At 48.8% G+C, this 17,058-nt stretch overlaps 1 protein-coding gene across 1 annotated transcript; it reads right to left on the bottom strand.

Annotated features, from left to right (window-relative positions):
* Positions 1-15,618: 15,618 nt before the first annotated feature.
* Positions 15,619-16,822, bottom strand: LPAR5 (lysophosphatidic acid receptor 5; the record flags this gene model as incomplete). The annotated part of the gene is made up of 1 exon (XM_084226814.1): positions 15,619-16,822. One exon carries the CDS (start codon positions 16,820-16,822, stop codon positions 15,692-15,694), a length of 1,131 nt encoding a protein of 376 aa, XP_084082940.1. The 3' UTR covers positions 15,619-15,691.
* Positions 16,823-17,058: the final 236 nt, after the last annotated feature.

The raw sequence follows: 17,058 nt of genomic DNA, 5'->3' as shown, positions 1-17,058 counted from the left end.
GAAAGTTAAGAATGCTTATTAGTTACCATTTTTAGGTTCTCATTTCCCTAAACTGCCTTAGAGATGCCCTGATCCCTTCCCCTCTTCATGAAACAAATAGTTGGATCTAGCCAGGGAAGGAGCCAGCAGTCTCAAAGGGGCTGCAACAACAACCCACTGGTTTGAGCTGCCTGGACTGCAGTTCTGCCATACCTATTTTTGCCTCCTGTATCAAAGCTGGTGCATGCTGGCAAAAAATCACTAACACCGACTCACATCTCTTGAGCTCATTTAGCAGAAATACTGAAAAAACAGGCTGGGACAGAACTCTCCTTCATCTCCTCCCTCCAGCTGGATCTGGGAGAGGTGTTTCCAGCGCTGCACCCAGCAACAACTGTGCTCCAGGGAACACTGCTAATTAGCCTGGAGGTTGCGTTCCCCATTTGGCTGGGTGAGAACACCACTGCTGCTGAGCAGAGCTGATGGACTCGGGCTGGCTGGAGAGGAGGGGAGTCAAATCTCAGTGGTGATACCTAAGTCACCATGGGCTCCAAACCGGGCAGGGGATTGCAGAGCTGCCACAGGCACACGTCTGGAGGAGGTTTTCCCTCATCTCGGGCAAGAACCAGACCAGGTATTCTGGGGCTGTGCCCCCGGTGCAGAAAGCAAGGATCACATGTGCTCTGGGATGGACTGTGCAGGGACCTGTCTTGCTTTGTGCCATCCTTGTGCTCGTTTCTCGAACTTAGAAGTCAGAGCTTTGTGACACTTGGACTTAGACGGCAAATTTCTTCCTAAAAACGATACACTTGGGACTAATGTACAAATGAGACGCTGACATGCTCCACAGCCCCAGTTTGAATGGCTGTGGGTTTTTTCCCTCCCTCAGCTAGGCTGGGGTGAGAATTTGCTTGCGAGGGCAAGCAGGAGCCCGCAGCCTGGCCATGCTGGGGACCCGGCCGAGGGTTCCTACGGAGCCCACGTGCAGCTGGCAGCCACGAGCCCGCCCCGGCTTGTGCCCCGTGCCCGGCGCATCCCGGCGCTCCCATCCTCCCGCCGCGCTGCCCCGGGGGGCGGCGGGGCCCGCGCGGCCCCACCCCGCATCCCATAATAGTTCACAAAGGCGACTCCATCCCATAATAGCCACCCACGGGAAACACACCATGGCAACCACCCCCCCCACCCCACCCCCGCGCCATCCCATAATACCCTGCCGGCTTTATTGGTCCCGACTGAGGAGGGCAGGGGGGGCTGGGGCCGGGGCCGGACGGGGGCACCGCGGGGAGGTCCCGGCGGGCACCGCCAGGAAGCCTGGTTGGGGCTGCAGCCTCCCCCCGGCATCCCGCAGCACCCCCTCCTCCTTCCTGCTGCATCCCATAATACTGCCCAGGGAGGCAGCCCCGCTCTAAGGTAGAGCCATCCCATAATAGTGGCCCGGTCACACCGCGCTGGGAATGGTGCCATCCCATAATACTCTCGCCCCACGCCGGCTGCGGCGGGCCCTGCCATCCCATAATAGCCGCCCGCTTCCCCCCCCCCCTCGCTCCTTGTGGGGCATCCTCCCCATCCCATAATACTCCCCCCTGGCGGCACGAGCGCCCGCCATCCCATAATATGCCCTGCCACCCACCTGCCCCCCTCCGGTCGCGGGAGGCCTCGCCATCCCATAATAGTCGCGGCTCGCCCTTCCCCCCCCCTTCCCGCAGAAGGGCTCGCCATCCCATAATACTCGCCGCCCGCCATCCCATAAAGCCGCGGCTGAGGCCTGACCCCGTGGGCCAGAGCTCGCCTGCCCGGCCCGGCCCCCCCTGCCCCCCGCACCTCCCCTCTCCTGTCTGCCCCCGCTGCCGCCACCGGCTCAGCTGCTTCACCCCAGCCTCGCCGCTGTGCTCCTCTTTGGCTTCCCCCTCACCTGGCAGCCCAGCAGCCGCTGCTGCCCCAGCTGCCGCCTTGGCCACGCACCTTCCCAGAGCCTTATCCCGGTGCTCCCAGCCCGCGCTGGGCCCCTCGCCGCGGTGCCTTCTCTCAGCCCTCGGTGTCCACCCCCAGCCCAGGCACTGCCCGCCGGCCCGGCCACCATCGAGTCAGCAGAAAAGCACAAAGCTGGAGCAAGTGCCGTGCTGTGCGGTGCTGTGCCGTGCCATGACGCCCGTGACATAGCGGGTGTGTGTCTGGTTCGGACAGAGCCCCTGCTGCTGGGGGGCCCGGGGCCGCGCTGGCATGGCCTGTGTGACCACTGAGCCCTGACCTAGTTTGCCGGGTGCTGTGCTGCCGTTGGAAAGGCCTCCCGCTCCTTGCCCGTGGCCACCGTGTGCTGCGTTGGGGTCAGCTTGCTATCCACTCACATCCGCATTATCACGCGCCTGGTACGGAAGATAACTCCACATCTTGCCATCCGCTCATATTGAGTGTATTTGTTTTACTTCTGAAGGCAGTTTTTACCTCTGTCTTTGGGTTTTGCTTTCAGCCCCATCCCTGCTTTTGTGCCCCAGCTGGATTTAGGGTTATGGGCTGCAGGGAGTGTTTCGGAGCTGCTCCATTCAGAAGAATGGGTTCTTTCACTACCTGCCGTTACAAGTACAGCTCAGCACTTGCAACGTTTACTTCTTGTTAAAGCCAGCATATGTGTCCTGATAGCTAAGAGAAGAAAAGGAAGTGTAAGCCCCAGAAGCTGAAATAATGGCATGTAAAAGGCTGATACACAGAAAAGAACCAAAAAACTGTCATTGCCCATACTCTGAACAGAAGCCACAAATTATAGACTTCGTGGATTAAAAGGTGGGCTGGGAAATAGTAATGCACAGTGACAAGAGAGTGAGGTGTTTCCTTGTTGGATGAGATGCAGTAAAGATGCCTGCATCCCTTCAGTCAGATCCTGGCAGAATATTCAAAGGGATGAGGTCGCAGAGCAGCAGTAGCAAGTTCAGATGCCGCTGCACAGAAAGGCAGGAAGCCTTCTCTTTTCCCTGTGAGAAACCCACGGCTGCTGCTACTCTATTGGGGAAGCTGCTGCTTCCATTGGGGAAGGTGCTCCATCGGGCCTCACCCCTTGAAGCCAGAGAAGGGGTCTGCCAGGAGCGTGCCTGTGGCTGTGTGCCCACCGGCGGCCCCAGCGGTGGCCACCAGCACCGGCAGTACTGCTGAGGTGTGGTCCCTTTGTCTGTTGGCTTTCCGGCAGCAAATGCAGGAGCCCCCTCTGCAAACTCTGTGTTTTACAGGCAGTCCCCCTGTGGCAGATCTGTTTTACAGGGAAAGCGTCTGCAGGGGAGCATGAGGCGGTTGAGGATGGAGTCTGCAAATTGCTGCCTGTTTTAGTCTGCCTGTCATACATTTTGTTTGCAGATGATCCTCTGGCATCTGTGAGAAACAAGCGAGCAAACACACGCAGCCTTGGAGAGGGAGCTCTGGACTCAGAGAATGGAAGCTGAGTCCTTCTGACAATTCTTCCCACTCGCTGTTTTTAAGGTTTCTGTGCACTTGGGCACCTACTAAGCCGGTCTCCAGCCTGCCTCTTTGGGAAGATACCTGTTTTTTCCTTCTTTTACCTAGAGAGTAGCTGAAGGGCCAAGTGAGGTTGTGACAGTTTGAGCTTTAGTTTGCAGTGTATGGTCCGTACCACACCATTTGCATGTGATGTATTTAAAGCAACTTCACATCTGTTTAGTAAAACATCAGGAATGCCTAATGCAGAAGACAAACTGCTCCAAGCCTAGCTTTTAATTGGATAAATCTGTCGTTGGGGCACACACTTGCTTAGTAGAAATCCGTCACACTTTGGGTGCTCCTGTCCCCTGGCTGTTCACTACTGACCTCCTGCAGTAGATGTTGCTCCTCTCTTGGCTCTGGCAACAGAGCAGATGTGCCTGCTGCAGTGGGAAGTCCAGCTTTTCATGGCACAACAGCTGCAGGAGGAGGGCTGTTCTGACTGCAGCGGCCGTGTACAGACCCTGCTGGAACATCCCACTTGTCAGGGCCTGCCTGTCCTGCCAGCAGCCATTTCCTCCTCTCCTCCTGTTCTTCTCAGCCACCATGTCAGGTCCTGTACCGTGCAGCCTTTCCCGTCTTGCACCTCTCACAGGCAGCCAGGGTGAGTGCTGCAGCCCGGCTGTTGCCCCGGGGAGCAGGAGCCGCATTACTGCAGGAGCCAGAGTTGCCACCCAGCGTCTGTGAGCTGCAGGCGGGCACAGGAACGGCATCGGCGTCCCGGGCAGCGAGCCATGCCAGCCTGCAGGCTCTCAGTTTGATTGCACTCAGGGAACAGGTGCCTCATCCTTTAAGAATACACCAGATTTAATTATACCACTTCAAAATGTTCTGTCTTAGGTGAGGCTTTGAACATGTCCACATTAGCTGTTTATGGAGGTGTGACAAGATTGTTTTTAAATGGATTGATTTGCACTGGTGACATTGCTAACAGATCAACCACGTTAGGAAAAGCTCCAGCTTTTGCCTTTGACCTTCTCTCTTTCCACGGAAATATTTTAGGCTTTGTGTGTGAATTTGTTTCCAGCTATCAGGCCTCATTTCCCCATCTGCCTCACAATTCAGACAAAGCTTCTGAGAAGCCCTGATCTATGGCAAAGCAAGTCCTGTATTCCTGCCTTATTCTGAAGCAGCTAGGGACAGCAATGTGATTGATCCCTGAGTGGCAAGTTCAAAGTGCAGGTTTTAGCAAGGAGAAATTTACCAGCAGAATGGAATTAGACAGACTGGGCATTCCCACTGTAAACCATTCAGTTGCTTGTAATTTTTATGATTGGAGCTGAAATGTTCCATTCTGGCTGTCTGCCTACATCTGATTTTTTTACAATTTTTGTTTTCTTTTCAAATATGGCTTCAGCCTGTACATTAAATCTACTCAGGGAGAAATAAAAAAAGGCAGAGCAAAACATTTTGGATTTGAGTGTTAAAGTGTACATTAAAAAGAGCAGTCTTTTGCCCAACTGCTTTGGAGGAGGAGGCTGAAACCTATGAAGGAGAGCTGTCCTTACGTCAGAGCTACACTACTCACTATCCCCATAAAAATCCATGCCAAATTTTGATCAATGATAAGCTTAAAAAAAAAAAATCCATTTCACACAAGATCTGTAGGGACATTTGAGATTTTCCCTGTGTAGTTTTTCCAAGATCTGCTGTCAACACTGTGTCACAAAGGTGGGATAGGGTTGTGTGAGTGCCAGCCATCTTGTGTAGGGACCCAGGCACTGGTGACTGCTCTGGGCCAGGCAGGGGGAAGGAGGAGCAGCTGAGTGAAAGGAGAACAGCAAGTCCCTTGGGGAAGGGAAACATGGAGAATAGATGAGGGCCAGGAGGCTTATGATACTGTCTGTTGTGAGGATAAAGACAGAAGGAGTTACTAGAAAACAAAGGAATGGAAGTGGGAGAAAAGAACCTTGACTGGCTGAATAATGTGACTAGATGGAAAATTAGAGTACATGGGATTATAAAAGTCAAGAATGATTGGTGTAGTGGAGGCAGGGCCTAGAGAGAGGGAAGACTATTTGAAAAAGCAAGCAGCTAGTCTTGGGAGATGTGGAGAGAGCAGCAGTATGGAGCCAGTGAAACGAGGAGAAAAAGAGGAGCTAAAAATGGTAGGAGGGGTGTAACAACAGTGGATGTGGAGATAGGAAAGAACAAGCTGTGCCAGACTCATTAAGGAACCAAAGAGCAGGAAGAGCATTCAGATAACCGAAAAAGGAGACTTGAGGCAGGGGGGTGGGCAAGGAGCTGGCCAAACAAGCACTATTGTCCATCTTGTTCTGGGGGCACAAGCAAACCTTTAGGTTCCTTCGTCTCCTCATTGTTGAGTCATGATTCAGGAATCCTGGGGCTGGCAGCACTTCTATCCTGAAATCTTAAAGGAGAGAAAGAAAAGGAATAAAAAGACAGAGAGGATTCTACAACAGTTTTCAAGCTGTCATTCTCCACATGACAAAACACAAATCAGTTAGCCCTAAAAAAGATCTGATTCCTTCACCAGCCCATACATGCTATCCTGAGACTATCTTAGGGCCAAAAGAGCATCCTTCCTGGTCCCCACATCCTCATTTGCTCCCTTTCCAGCCTCCTTGGTAATGTCACAGGGACTGGACCAAATGAATGAGGACTGTCTGTGCCTCTAACAAATCCTGGCTTTTCTTTTTTTGGGGGGGGGATGGGAGGCATTGAGTTAGTAGACCTGATAGAAAGCTCTTTATATGTAAAAATGTAAAATGGATAAGGTACTCCCAGCATCTGTGCTCTACCTTTTCCTAATTCCTATGTGCTCTGCTCCCTTCCACTTAAAGTTTCCATACCTGCCCTTCACATTTGCTTGCTGCCCAGGCTGTTGGGGGTTTCACCAAGGTTGCTGATGGGCAGGAGACAGGGATGCCAGATCTGGATGTGGTCCATCCAAAATTTGTTGAAGGCTGAGTGATTCTTCTCCTTTACCCATCTTTTTCAAAATCTGTGAAGCCACAGAGGGTGAAGTGGGACAGGCTGAGAGTGACTGAGCCCTATGAGTGTGCCATTCCCAGAGGTTTGTCTGTCTCTACAACACCTGGTATGTTTGCTGACAGATGCAGTCACCTAGATTTGAAGCAGAAACAAAAAAGACATTAAGAAACTTCCCAGAGCAGCACATAGGGACAATGTTGGATATTAAATTTGGTCTTCAAGTCTTGTGCTACTTTATTTTTAAAAACAATTCTTTAGTCAACAGCCAAATATACTCCATCAGATACCCAAAACACGGACATTGCACCTCACCAACAAAGTTTCCAGTTTACCCTGCCCTAGTTGCATGTGCAGGCAAGTGGAATCTCTCTTTTTGTAATTTGACCCCTTTTATGGATGCTCAAGCTTTTTTCTTTCCCTTTCCCTGTCCCTCCCCTCCCCCTCCCCCCCCCACCTTCTCTCCCTCAGAGAAGCTGTGGGAGCAACAAAATATAAGAAAGAGATGACTGACTTTCCTTGACTAGCTCTCTCTTCAAAATTATACCCTGGAAATAATTCCCTAATCTGTCTGGGAAAAGAATTTGAGATGGATTTGATGTAGCCTTGGTGCAGGACAAGGAGTATCTGCTGCACCCAGGAGCTACACAAGATCAGCAGGCTGTAAGCTCCAAATGGCTGCAGGTTCAGACACAAGCAAGGCCCATCAGCTTCCAAAAGCATCCATCACTGTGGCATGAATCCAAGGAGATGAGACAAAAGGCCATTCTGGACCTTTGCCGTGGCATCCAAGCACAGAGCCCGTGCTGTGAAGATCCTGTGTTCTTGGTAGGGTCACTGTGCTGTTGATTTCTCAAAATACTCCTCTGGTAAAGAGCACAAGCGTCTTCTCAGAGCCTTTCCCATTTCTTTTAGGCTTTGTTGCAGCCTGATGTCTCATAGACAGCCTTGGCAATTTGAAACATAAAGCAGGACAACTACCCTCTGCAGCGCTCTGCTGCTTCCAGGAGCTTGGCATGGAGAAGAGCTGTCTGTCAGACGCTGAGATCCACACCCACCACCCTGCTCACCCTGACAGGCAGGAAAAGCAGTACAAAACTCAGACAGATCAAACCATCAGCGCTGAGGAAGTTGTTTCTCAGGATCACTACTACCACCCCTGTGCTAAACACAAGCCGGTAGGAAACACATTTCTTTATTAAATTATTTTTTTATTTCCTTAAGTTGGTGAAGGCTACCCCCTATAGAGGGCTACGGAAGTCAACCCAAGGACAGAAATAAGGCAGGCACAATCAGCTTCATCCCGTGTTTTGGTGTCCTTGGGAAATTGCTCTCCCAGCTGAATGACATTTTTGGTGGAGAGTCCCTCAGGTTTTTGCAAGAGTAGTTTTTCTTAGTACTTTCAGACTGCATGTCCAGAAAATGGCACGAGGAAGGACAGCATGGAGGGAACAGAGAGCACAGGGTCAGGTTGGAAGAAAGTGAAACAGAGAATTGTATCTATGACAGGGCCCTCCAAAGCTTCAAAAATAGCTCGAGTGATGAGCCTGACCATTTCCCTTTGAAGCACTGATGTCACCCTGCCTGTGGCAATGATCCACTTACCAGACTGACGATATATTGCTACTGGCAGTTACTCTGAAACTAAAGTCAATAAATACCATTTCTAAATTAAGTAGCCAGAGAATTTTCCTATTGCTTCTCCTATATTTAATTCTTCCTTGTCCAGTAAGTCACGGTGTCTCACCCATTGCCATAACTTTCTCTCACCATTTAGAAAACCATATGAATACCAGTGATAGGACTGCAGCATCACCCAGTGACAATCTAAATGAGGCATTCTTATAGGAAAGCAGACATTATCCTGCCCTGGTACATAACTACAACCATTAGAAAGTACAAAGTGCAGAATGACAGAATGGCCTACGCTACTTTTTGCCCGCCTTACCCCTTTACTTTCTAAATTTTTCAATCACATTACCTCTGATTAAGATGGCATTTTCCCTTTGATTACAGCTGTGGGCTCTTTCACTAGGTAATAAACTTCATGTAACCAGCCACCAGATCCACTGATGTTTTTCTCTCACTATGTTTCTTCCTGAATGATTCCCCACATGATTTCCCTCCTCTGGAGGCAGGTCCTTTTGGAGCACCAAGTGTGCTCCTTGGTGGTTCAGGTTACATTCCAGATGTGCAAATAAGGTGACCCGGTGTAGAAGACAACCTCCACTTCCCAGGCCAACAACAAACGCCTTGCCACCTTTTGCAACATGACCCCAAGCAAGCTGGCTTGTGGCAGCGCAGGTCCTTTTCCTGCCTACAAATTGTCACCAATAATTTTGGCAAGTGCTAATGAAGCATTGTTACTGCAAAATATCTCCCACATGTTTTCCAGTTGCAGGTCTCCCATAGCATGTGTGTCACCCCCTAGCCCTGTATCCTGGCTGCACAGTGCTGCTTTCACCAGCTGTACTGCAGGGACTGCTGTCCCTCAGCTGTAGCAGCATGTTTCCCCAACACTTCTCTCTCTCTCTTTTTTTTTTTTTTTAACCTCCCTGTTGCCTCTGAACAGCTGTAACTGGGGACTCAAGCACGCTGAAATTATGCAAATCGTCCCACCGGGTTTTTTGTAATGCTAATTATATCAAATGCATGCTCATCAATGAGAATGTCTAATTCCCCTTGCTCATTATCTAGATGTCGCACCCTGATATAGAAGCATCTGAAAAAATTAATCTCCTCATAACAGAGTATTTGTGAACCCCTTGCCACCACCTTCACAGCTCCTGCCTTTGCCCCAGGACCCCCAGGTGATACTGGGCACGAGCACATGCACCAAATTGTCCCCAAAATCACCACTCCTTTACTCCTTCCTATAGAGGAAAGAAGCCTTATCATGAGGCCTTGGTGTTTGATTCACAGAATCGCTTAGGTCTTGTATTTGTGACTTAAATCAACAGGAGTGACACGATGGATATGTGTTATATAGCCCTCCAGAAAGCGGCAGCTGAAGTAGTTCAGAACATACATTTTAGCTCCTAAGTTTCCTGCCTATAAAATTGTAATAATACCTTATCAGCTAATGGGCCTCCTGAGAACGACGTTGATTCAAATTTATAAAGCCATTGGAAGCGGGGATGGTAAACACTACAGAAAAGCAGAAGATCAGGAGCTCTGTTTGCAGAATGGAGTTCACATATGTGTGGTAGACAGCTGATGGGTTTGTATACAGCATAGAAAAAACCAAAAAACAGGAAAAATGTAAAACGCCACTTTTTTTTCTCTCTGTGACTTTCTTTCCTCTCTTTTTTTTTTCATCTGTCTTGATGTTCTTCCTACATGGTAACTGAAGAAGGGACTTTGAGAGGAAAACGATCTGTCATTGTGTAACAAAGGACAACTGTGGCACCTATGCACAAAGAGTCCGGGAGGGGAAAAGTCAGTCTGGCATTTCTTGACTCAAAGCGCAGGGCTGCGTCACCTTCTGTGGAGCTGTGCTTTCATTCATCAAAGTGCTCCTTAAAAGTGTGAGTTCAACATTTGCCAGGTTCTGATCAGGTAAAAACCTTCAGGAAGACACTCATCCGTGCCACGGGCTAGTTTACTTCCAGAAGTTTTTTTTCATTGTGTTCTTAACACCTTACGGAGATGTTATTATCGTGACAACAAAATTAAGTCCTTTTCTCCCCTTGCTCCCAGCGAAGAAGCACTCACACACTTACTTCAGTTTTACAGCTTCTTGCCTTTATTAATTTTTTTTTCTTTACAAATTGCTTTGCTTCCAAAAGCTGAGAGGAGCTGCTTTGCCCCGGTGCATCTCGGAGGGGGCCGGTGCTGAGGGAGCGGGCGCCCCGGCCCGTCCCGGAGGCGCCAGGGGCCGTGTGCCCGGAGCCCTTCGGGGGTCCCGCCGCTCCGGCCCGAGGCACCGCCGGGGGCCGCTGTTGGCCGCGGAGAGCGCGGGGCGGGCGGGCAGCGGGGCGGGAGCGGAGCCTCCTCCGGCCGGCTCAGCACCGCCTACCGTCCCCTCCCCCCCGCCCTCCCCCTTTCTCTTTCTTCTTTTTTTTTTTTCCCTCCCCCCCCCCCCTTTTTTTTTTTCTCTTTCCTCCCATTTTTTCTTTTTTCTTTTTTTCACATGGTGTTAGAAAACCTCTTTTATCAGCACCTGGAGGTGAAAAGTTTGATCCTCTACCTCCACCCCTTGCCCTCCTTGGGAGAAAAGTTCTTCCTTGTTCCTTTGTGTTTCAGGGGCTCAAGTGGAGGGTTGACTGCCCGTGCTTCAGGGAACAGCGTATGCAGTGCAGGGAGGTTTTACAGCTACCGTGGGAGCCTTGTCACTGCCACTGTCTGAAACAGGTAAAAGCAGTGACAGCTATGCCTGACTTTAGTACTTGCAGACTCCTAGATAACCTCAAACAAAATCACCAGCATAGCAGGTACTTTGGTGATATTACATTATTTCTTCTTATTTTGCTTGGGAGCACTCACTGATCGTGATCTCGCCGCTCAAGATGCTGTGCAAACCAACCAAACAAAAAAAACCCAATCCATGCCTAAAGATCTCTCCGAGTGTAAGAGCAGAGAGAGTGGAAATGTGGGAAACAATAAGGAAACCCTGAGCCGGTTTTGGTCAGCAGGATGTACAGCAGCATCGGCGCAGCGGCAGCCTGGCCTCTGCCGAGATGCTGTTAGCGCTGCAGAACACACGAGTTTTCAATAAAGGCTTCAAAAGCAACGCACAAAATGTGAAGCTTTCACTGCACTCAGCCACAGGATCAAGGACTCTGCAGCTGAAAGGCAAGCAGGGTATGCAAAGTGTAATCCGAGCAAGAACTCCGGGAGGGAAAGGTAATGAAAAAATGCCTGGGATGACAGATCAGCATCTAAAACACAAGGTCAGGGAACCATACAATTATTTAGGTTGGAAGGACCTCTGGAGGACATCCGTTTCAACTCCCAGCAATAGCGGGGGGAGTGGAAGGCAGGGGGTACCTCCCAAGCTCAAAGCAGGCACAGCTGAATTTGCTCAGGGCATTTGTTATACAAAATACATGTTTTGTTGTGGGGATACATCTAGTGGTGGAAGGCACACAGCCAGTACACAGTGGAAGGAATAAAAACAGTAATAAAAGCAATTTGAAGATAAGGTCTGGCTTGTTCTGGGACTTCTGAAACATCTTTTCAAGTTGACTCACAGAACTCAGAGTATCAGAAGGTTTCTAGAAAGTATAAAATGCATTTTAATATTAATAATAATGATTAATAGTCATAACAATTCTTTTATATATCATCCAAGTAGGGAACCATTTCCAGAAGCATAGGACATATCCATTCTGGAAGTCAAAGGAGTTTAAATCCTAATGTATTTGTCCATTTTTGCAGATACTGTCTGATCCATTCAGAATAAGTGTTCTGTGTGCCTTTGCCATCTCTCTGACCTTTCACTTGTTTAGTCTTACTTGATCAGGAGACATTTGTTTAATGTTCACATCTGCCAATGGCATGAAGTACAGGGAAGTAGTGAATGGCACCTTTTACCTCTGACATACTTAACAAGAATTCAAGAACTATCACAGTAGGATGTAGAGGGTCACCTGTACAGGTTGAAAAGACTTTGCCAAGCTTATATTCCCGTTTAACTCTCCCTTCTTGAATATCATTGCTTCATGTAGCTCCTGTTGTTCTAAACACAAGCTTTCAAGTGGTTCTGTTTTGTATTGTTGGACACCGTCATCCCCTAGAACTTTCAGATTTGTTTGTCTGTGTTCTTTTATACACTGACTAAAAAAGAAGCCATAAAGCAAGATAAGAGTGAATGACTCATTTCACTAAAAGACAGCACATACATGTGCTATTCCTTATCACCATGTGAGGGAACAAAAAACTCCTGAAGCTTACAAAGCAAAAATGCGGAAGCAGAAACTTAGCTAACACCAATTCTCTCTGTCAAACATGAAAAATATCCCAAATCCCCTCTAAAATCCAAAACAATTACATTTGACTAGAATCCTCAAAACCAAAATAAAACTAATGCAAGCTGAAAAAGACTGAATACCCGAAGGACAAAACACAACAGCCCACACTGGGCCCACAACTATCTATATGTAACAAGCAAAGCCTTCTGAACCCCAAAGTCAGAAACTTTTCTGCTGCGTGTAACATGACCAGCAGCCCTCTTTATTGTTAAACTGGTTGATGAGATTCATTAGGAGATCAGCTTTGCAGTTATTTATAATTTAGTCAAAATATTTGAGCTAAAATTTCCTCTGCTGGAGGTGGAATATTTATGAAATGTTCCAGGTAAAAATAGTTCCACTATTTTCAGGAATGAAGCTACAAGAAAAGATCATGTTTTCTGATATGCTTTTTGAGAAGTTGTGTGCTGTGGAGGATACTGTAACTTCAGCAGAGGAGCGGCCTCTTCCGAAGGAGTGGCATCTGCCAGCTGACATTTCATTCATACTTGGCAAGCTTGCCAAGAGAGGCAGAGCCAGACTCTGCTTGTGGTGGCCTTGAGAAAGCACAACAGCCATGACTTGCAACAATCCTGGTGAGCATTAGGAAAAGCCTCTCCCCAGGGCATGTTTCAGCACTGGTTTGGGTACCTCAGCCAGCTGAGGAATCGCCATCCTTGGAGGTGCTCAGAAGACACCTGGACAAGGCTCTGAGAAACATGAACTGCCTTGGGGTCCCACATTCTCTCTGCTCCTGGGTTTGGCTGTATGACCTTGGGGACAGGTCAGAGGCAGTGGAGCTGAGGGCAGCCTCTTCCCTCTGAGGACTGGGGAGAGTTTCCAGAAAGCTCTGCTGGAGCCTCAGCCAGGACTCACCCCCTGCCCCAGGAGATGCTGTTAGGCTGGTGCACTTGCCCTTGGCTCCTGTCTAAGGAGTCTGGCCTGTGCCTGACCGTGCAATCTGTGGATCTAGACCTGTGGATAGGCTTCCTGGCCTGACCCAAGACCTGCCCTGTCATGATGGACTTGTCAGACAATCTCTGGACTGTGGCTCACCTTGGTTCCTGCCTCCAGACCTGATCCTGATGCTGACTTGACTTCTTACTTTGACCTTGGACCTGCCTCATCACCACAAGCTTGTGTGATGATCTGATTCTCAGCTGAACCCGGCTATCTGCCTATTCCTGACTTTGTCCCCTTGCTCAGATACTTTCCATTGCTGGCTAAGCCTCTTCCTCTGCCTGCCTTGTTACATGCCTGGATTTCAGCTCTTATATTCCTTTAGGGAGCTGCCAACCCTCACAGCCCACAGCAACATGCTGTGAACAGGCAGTCTTGGTAGAGACCTCCAGAGGTCCCTTCCCACCCAAATCTTTCTGTGAACTTATAACAGCACTCTAGCCAAGTTAAAACAAAGGAAAAAAGTAACTTCTCTGGGCAGGGAAGAAAAGATAACGATGAAGGCATTGTGTTGATGCTTAGGTGCATGATGCATTAGACTATTGAAAGCAGAAAGGACCAGAGAGACAGGGACAAGGAAAGGGGTCTAGAAAGGATGAAGGTGGTAGAAGGTTTGAAAATGGGCAGCAGTGCATCTGCTGTAATACCACTCCATTATCCCATAAATCCCAGGACAAAAGGGTAGCAGAAGAGATGCACACAGCTCTGTTTCCTCTCCAGCTACACTGTGTCACTGTGTCATATTCATGGCAGTCCTGAGTCTTTAAAATAGGAATACCTACTGCACTACAAGCCCTCTTCCACCTTATTTCTCTGCATCTCTTGGGCACCATTAAATGTTCTTCATCTGCAAATGGATTTCAAGGCTGCTCTCCTGGTGATGCATGGCCTGAGCAAGGGGACAGAGCTGGCTCATGCAAGGCATATGTCTCACAGGCAGGTGGGGGCACAAGGGTGTCTGTGGAGAGGCTCATCATCTTCTACAGGTCTTCTTGAAGACCTGCTTCTGCAGTCATCTCTCATAAAAGAGAGAGTCTTCAGGGGAGACTGCAAAAATGGATTTAAAACATTGTATCTCCTAACACCAACCCGTGATGTATTACAATACATTTATTCCCACAGCAGTCATGAGGTAGGAACTTAAAACCAGATTTATTGCTTATTGAGAAGTCTAAAAACTGAAAACCCTAGCACTCTGGACTACATTTCTTGTCACTTTGCCTGACCTTTCCTTTAACATTAAGAAAAACAAAACCAAACTGCTGTAATGGATCCACTCCAGAATAGCCTGAGACCTGCTGGAAGCCACAGAGAGGCTGTTTTGCAGTGCAATTGGAAAGGCAACCCTTGGCCATCAGCAGGAGTGAAAAACTGGGGCTTCTGGCACTGCCTGTGTACAGCTGGACCTCGCTTCTGGGGAGATTTATAGGGCTTTCACATACAGTGCAGCCTGCAAAAGCATGTACAAACAGTGCAAGCAAATACATTTCACCGCAGCCTCATTCTGTGACATCATTCCTTTTCAACAGTGAAAATCACTCAGCCCCAAAATCAACCATCCTATATAGGGGCCAGCAACAAGAGAGTGTAAAGCACTAACATCAGCATGAGCTTCTGATATGATGACAATATTGGTATCCTCTCTTTTTTTCTGAGGCCATTGGGAATGTAGTTTTTAAAAGTATGCTAGTGTTTCCCAAGCCATTTTGCTTTAGGTAAATGTGTAGGCATTGTGCCACATGTGTGTGTGTACAGCTGCAGATTTGACATACCTCCTGAAGATTATTTTGCTAAGGTCTGTGATTTTCTATATAATTAGGAACCTATTTTCTGCAAGATTACTGAAAACTCAGCTATTCTCCTTGACCTCAACAAAGCTTGCTAAACGCCTCAGTTCTTTTGGAAAATTAAGATACTCATCTAGGTGTCCTGTGCTGGACCTATGACTCAGTTTGAAACATCTGGTCAAAGGTTTTCCTCAGCGACTGCTAGTAAATTCACTTTGTCAGCAGTGAGTTCCGTATCTGTGTTCTGTCGCTCCCCAGAACTGCCTTGGGCTACAGTGCAGTCAGGAGCTACTCAGTCAGGATGGACTTGCTACAGGAATTCATGCTGGCCAGACCTAGACACACTAAGTTGGTTTCAAATCCTTGTTCCCCACTGTGTTTCCTGTACCAAAAGAGTCAGGTATGACCATGTCACGAGGGCACCTCTGTTTATTCAAAACAACCTTTCATCCTTCAGCTTTGCATCATCACGTTCACCCACAGACAGTCTGCTGTGCTCCCTCAAACAGTTTGCTGTATCCCACAGGCTTGCTGTCATTATTTCATGTGTGACTCTGCAATGGTATGGCTTTCCCAGGCTTAAATTTCCGAGTCCTCAATAGGGCCATTCAGGAATACTGCAGTAGGAAGTGATGGTGAGGATTCATTGGGACGGCTAAAGTTTTCAGATGGGATCAGTTTTACTTTAGACACAGCGTGGTCCCGGGTTGACTTATTCTCCACAATCTGATGCTTAAGCGTTCCTATCTCTGAGTCCCAGGCTTGTCCCCGCCGCAGTTTCTTGAAGGTGTTACGGAAACCCTCAGTGCTGAAGTAGTAGATCAGTGGGTCCAGCATGCAGTTCATGCTGGCAAACATCATTGTTATAATTAACGCTTGACGCACCGAGGCCTGGGTTTGTGCCTCAACCTTCATCACCCGGGCCTTTATCATCCCATAAACGGCCAGGGTAGTGTTGTAGGGCACGAAGCAGATGATGAAGATGACCAGATTGACCAAGAGGAGACGGACGGTCTTCCGCTGTCGCAGGGTCTTTGTCTGGCTGGGCTGGCAGAGCTCCTGAAAGATGCGAATTGAGCAGTACACCACAGAGCTGAGAGGCAGGAGAAACCCCAAGATTTCAGCCAGGATTACCAGGGGGAAGAGGTTATTCTGCCACATGTTGTCGCTAAAGCTTTCAAAGCACAGATAAATGGTCTGGTTTTTTACTTTACAGTGGTTTTGCTTGTGGACTATGGCTGTGGGGATGGAGCCCATGAAGATCACAACCCAGACGATGAAGCAGAGGAGCTTGGCCACCTTGGGGCGCCGCAGATGCCGCCAGCGAAGTGGGTGAACAATGGCAACGTAGCGATCCAGGTTGACGCACATGAGGAAGAGGCAGCTGCCGTACATGTTGATCTGGAAGACTGAGCCAGAGACCTGGCACAGGAAGCTACCAAAGGGCCAGTGGTGGTTGGAATAGTAGTAGAGTCGCATGGGCAGAGAAAGTGTGAAGCTGAGGTCACTTATGGCCAGGTTCAACATGTAGATCATCACTACAGACTTCAGGCGCAGGTATCGGACAAATATCCACAGGGCTACCACATTGAGTATCAAACCTGTGATGAATATCAGGGTGTAGCCAGGCAGGAGGAGGTGGTGGTTGAAGGTGTAATCCTTGCATGTCTGAGATGTATTGGATGTATTGGACGCTGACATGCCCAGCATGGGTCAGGGAATGCTCTCACTGAGATGGCTGAGCCTGGTGATGGGCTAAGGAGGCACAAAGAAGAGCACTGAGGGAAGTCGTTCCCCTTTGAGGAGCCACAGGCAGGTCATTCCTGTCATCTGCTGCTGGGAGGTAGATGGGCAATATCTCTCTTGGCTGGCACTGCTTTGGATTGCTGGTCTGTGGTCATCTGGCACGGATGGTAATGTGGAGTCTGCTTCTGCCCCCAGTTCAC

Source organism: Fringilla coelebs, assembly GCF_963513975.1.
Source record: "Fringilla coelebs genome assembly, chromosome: 2".
Lineage (NCBI taxonomy): Eukaryota > Metazoa > Chordata > Aves > Passeriformes > Fringillidae > Fringilla > Fringilla coelebs.
The sequence above is the reverse complement of the archived record's forward strand: the minus strand, read 5'-3'. Positions and strand labels throughout refer to the sequence as shown.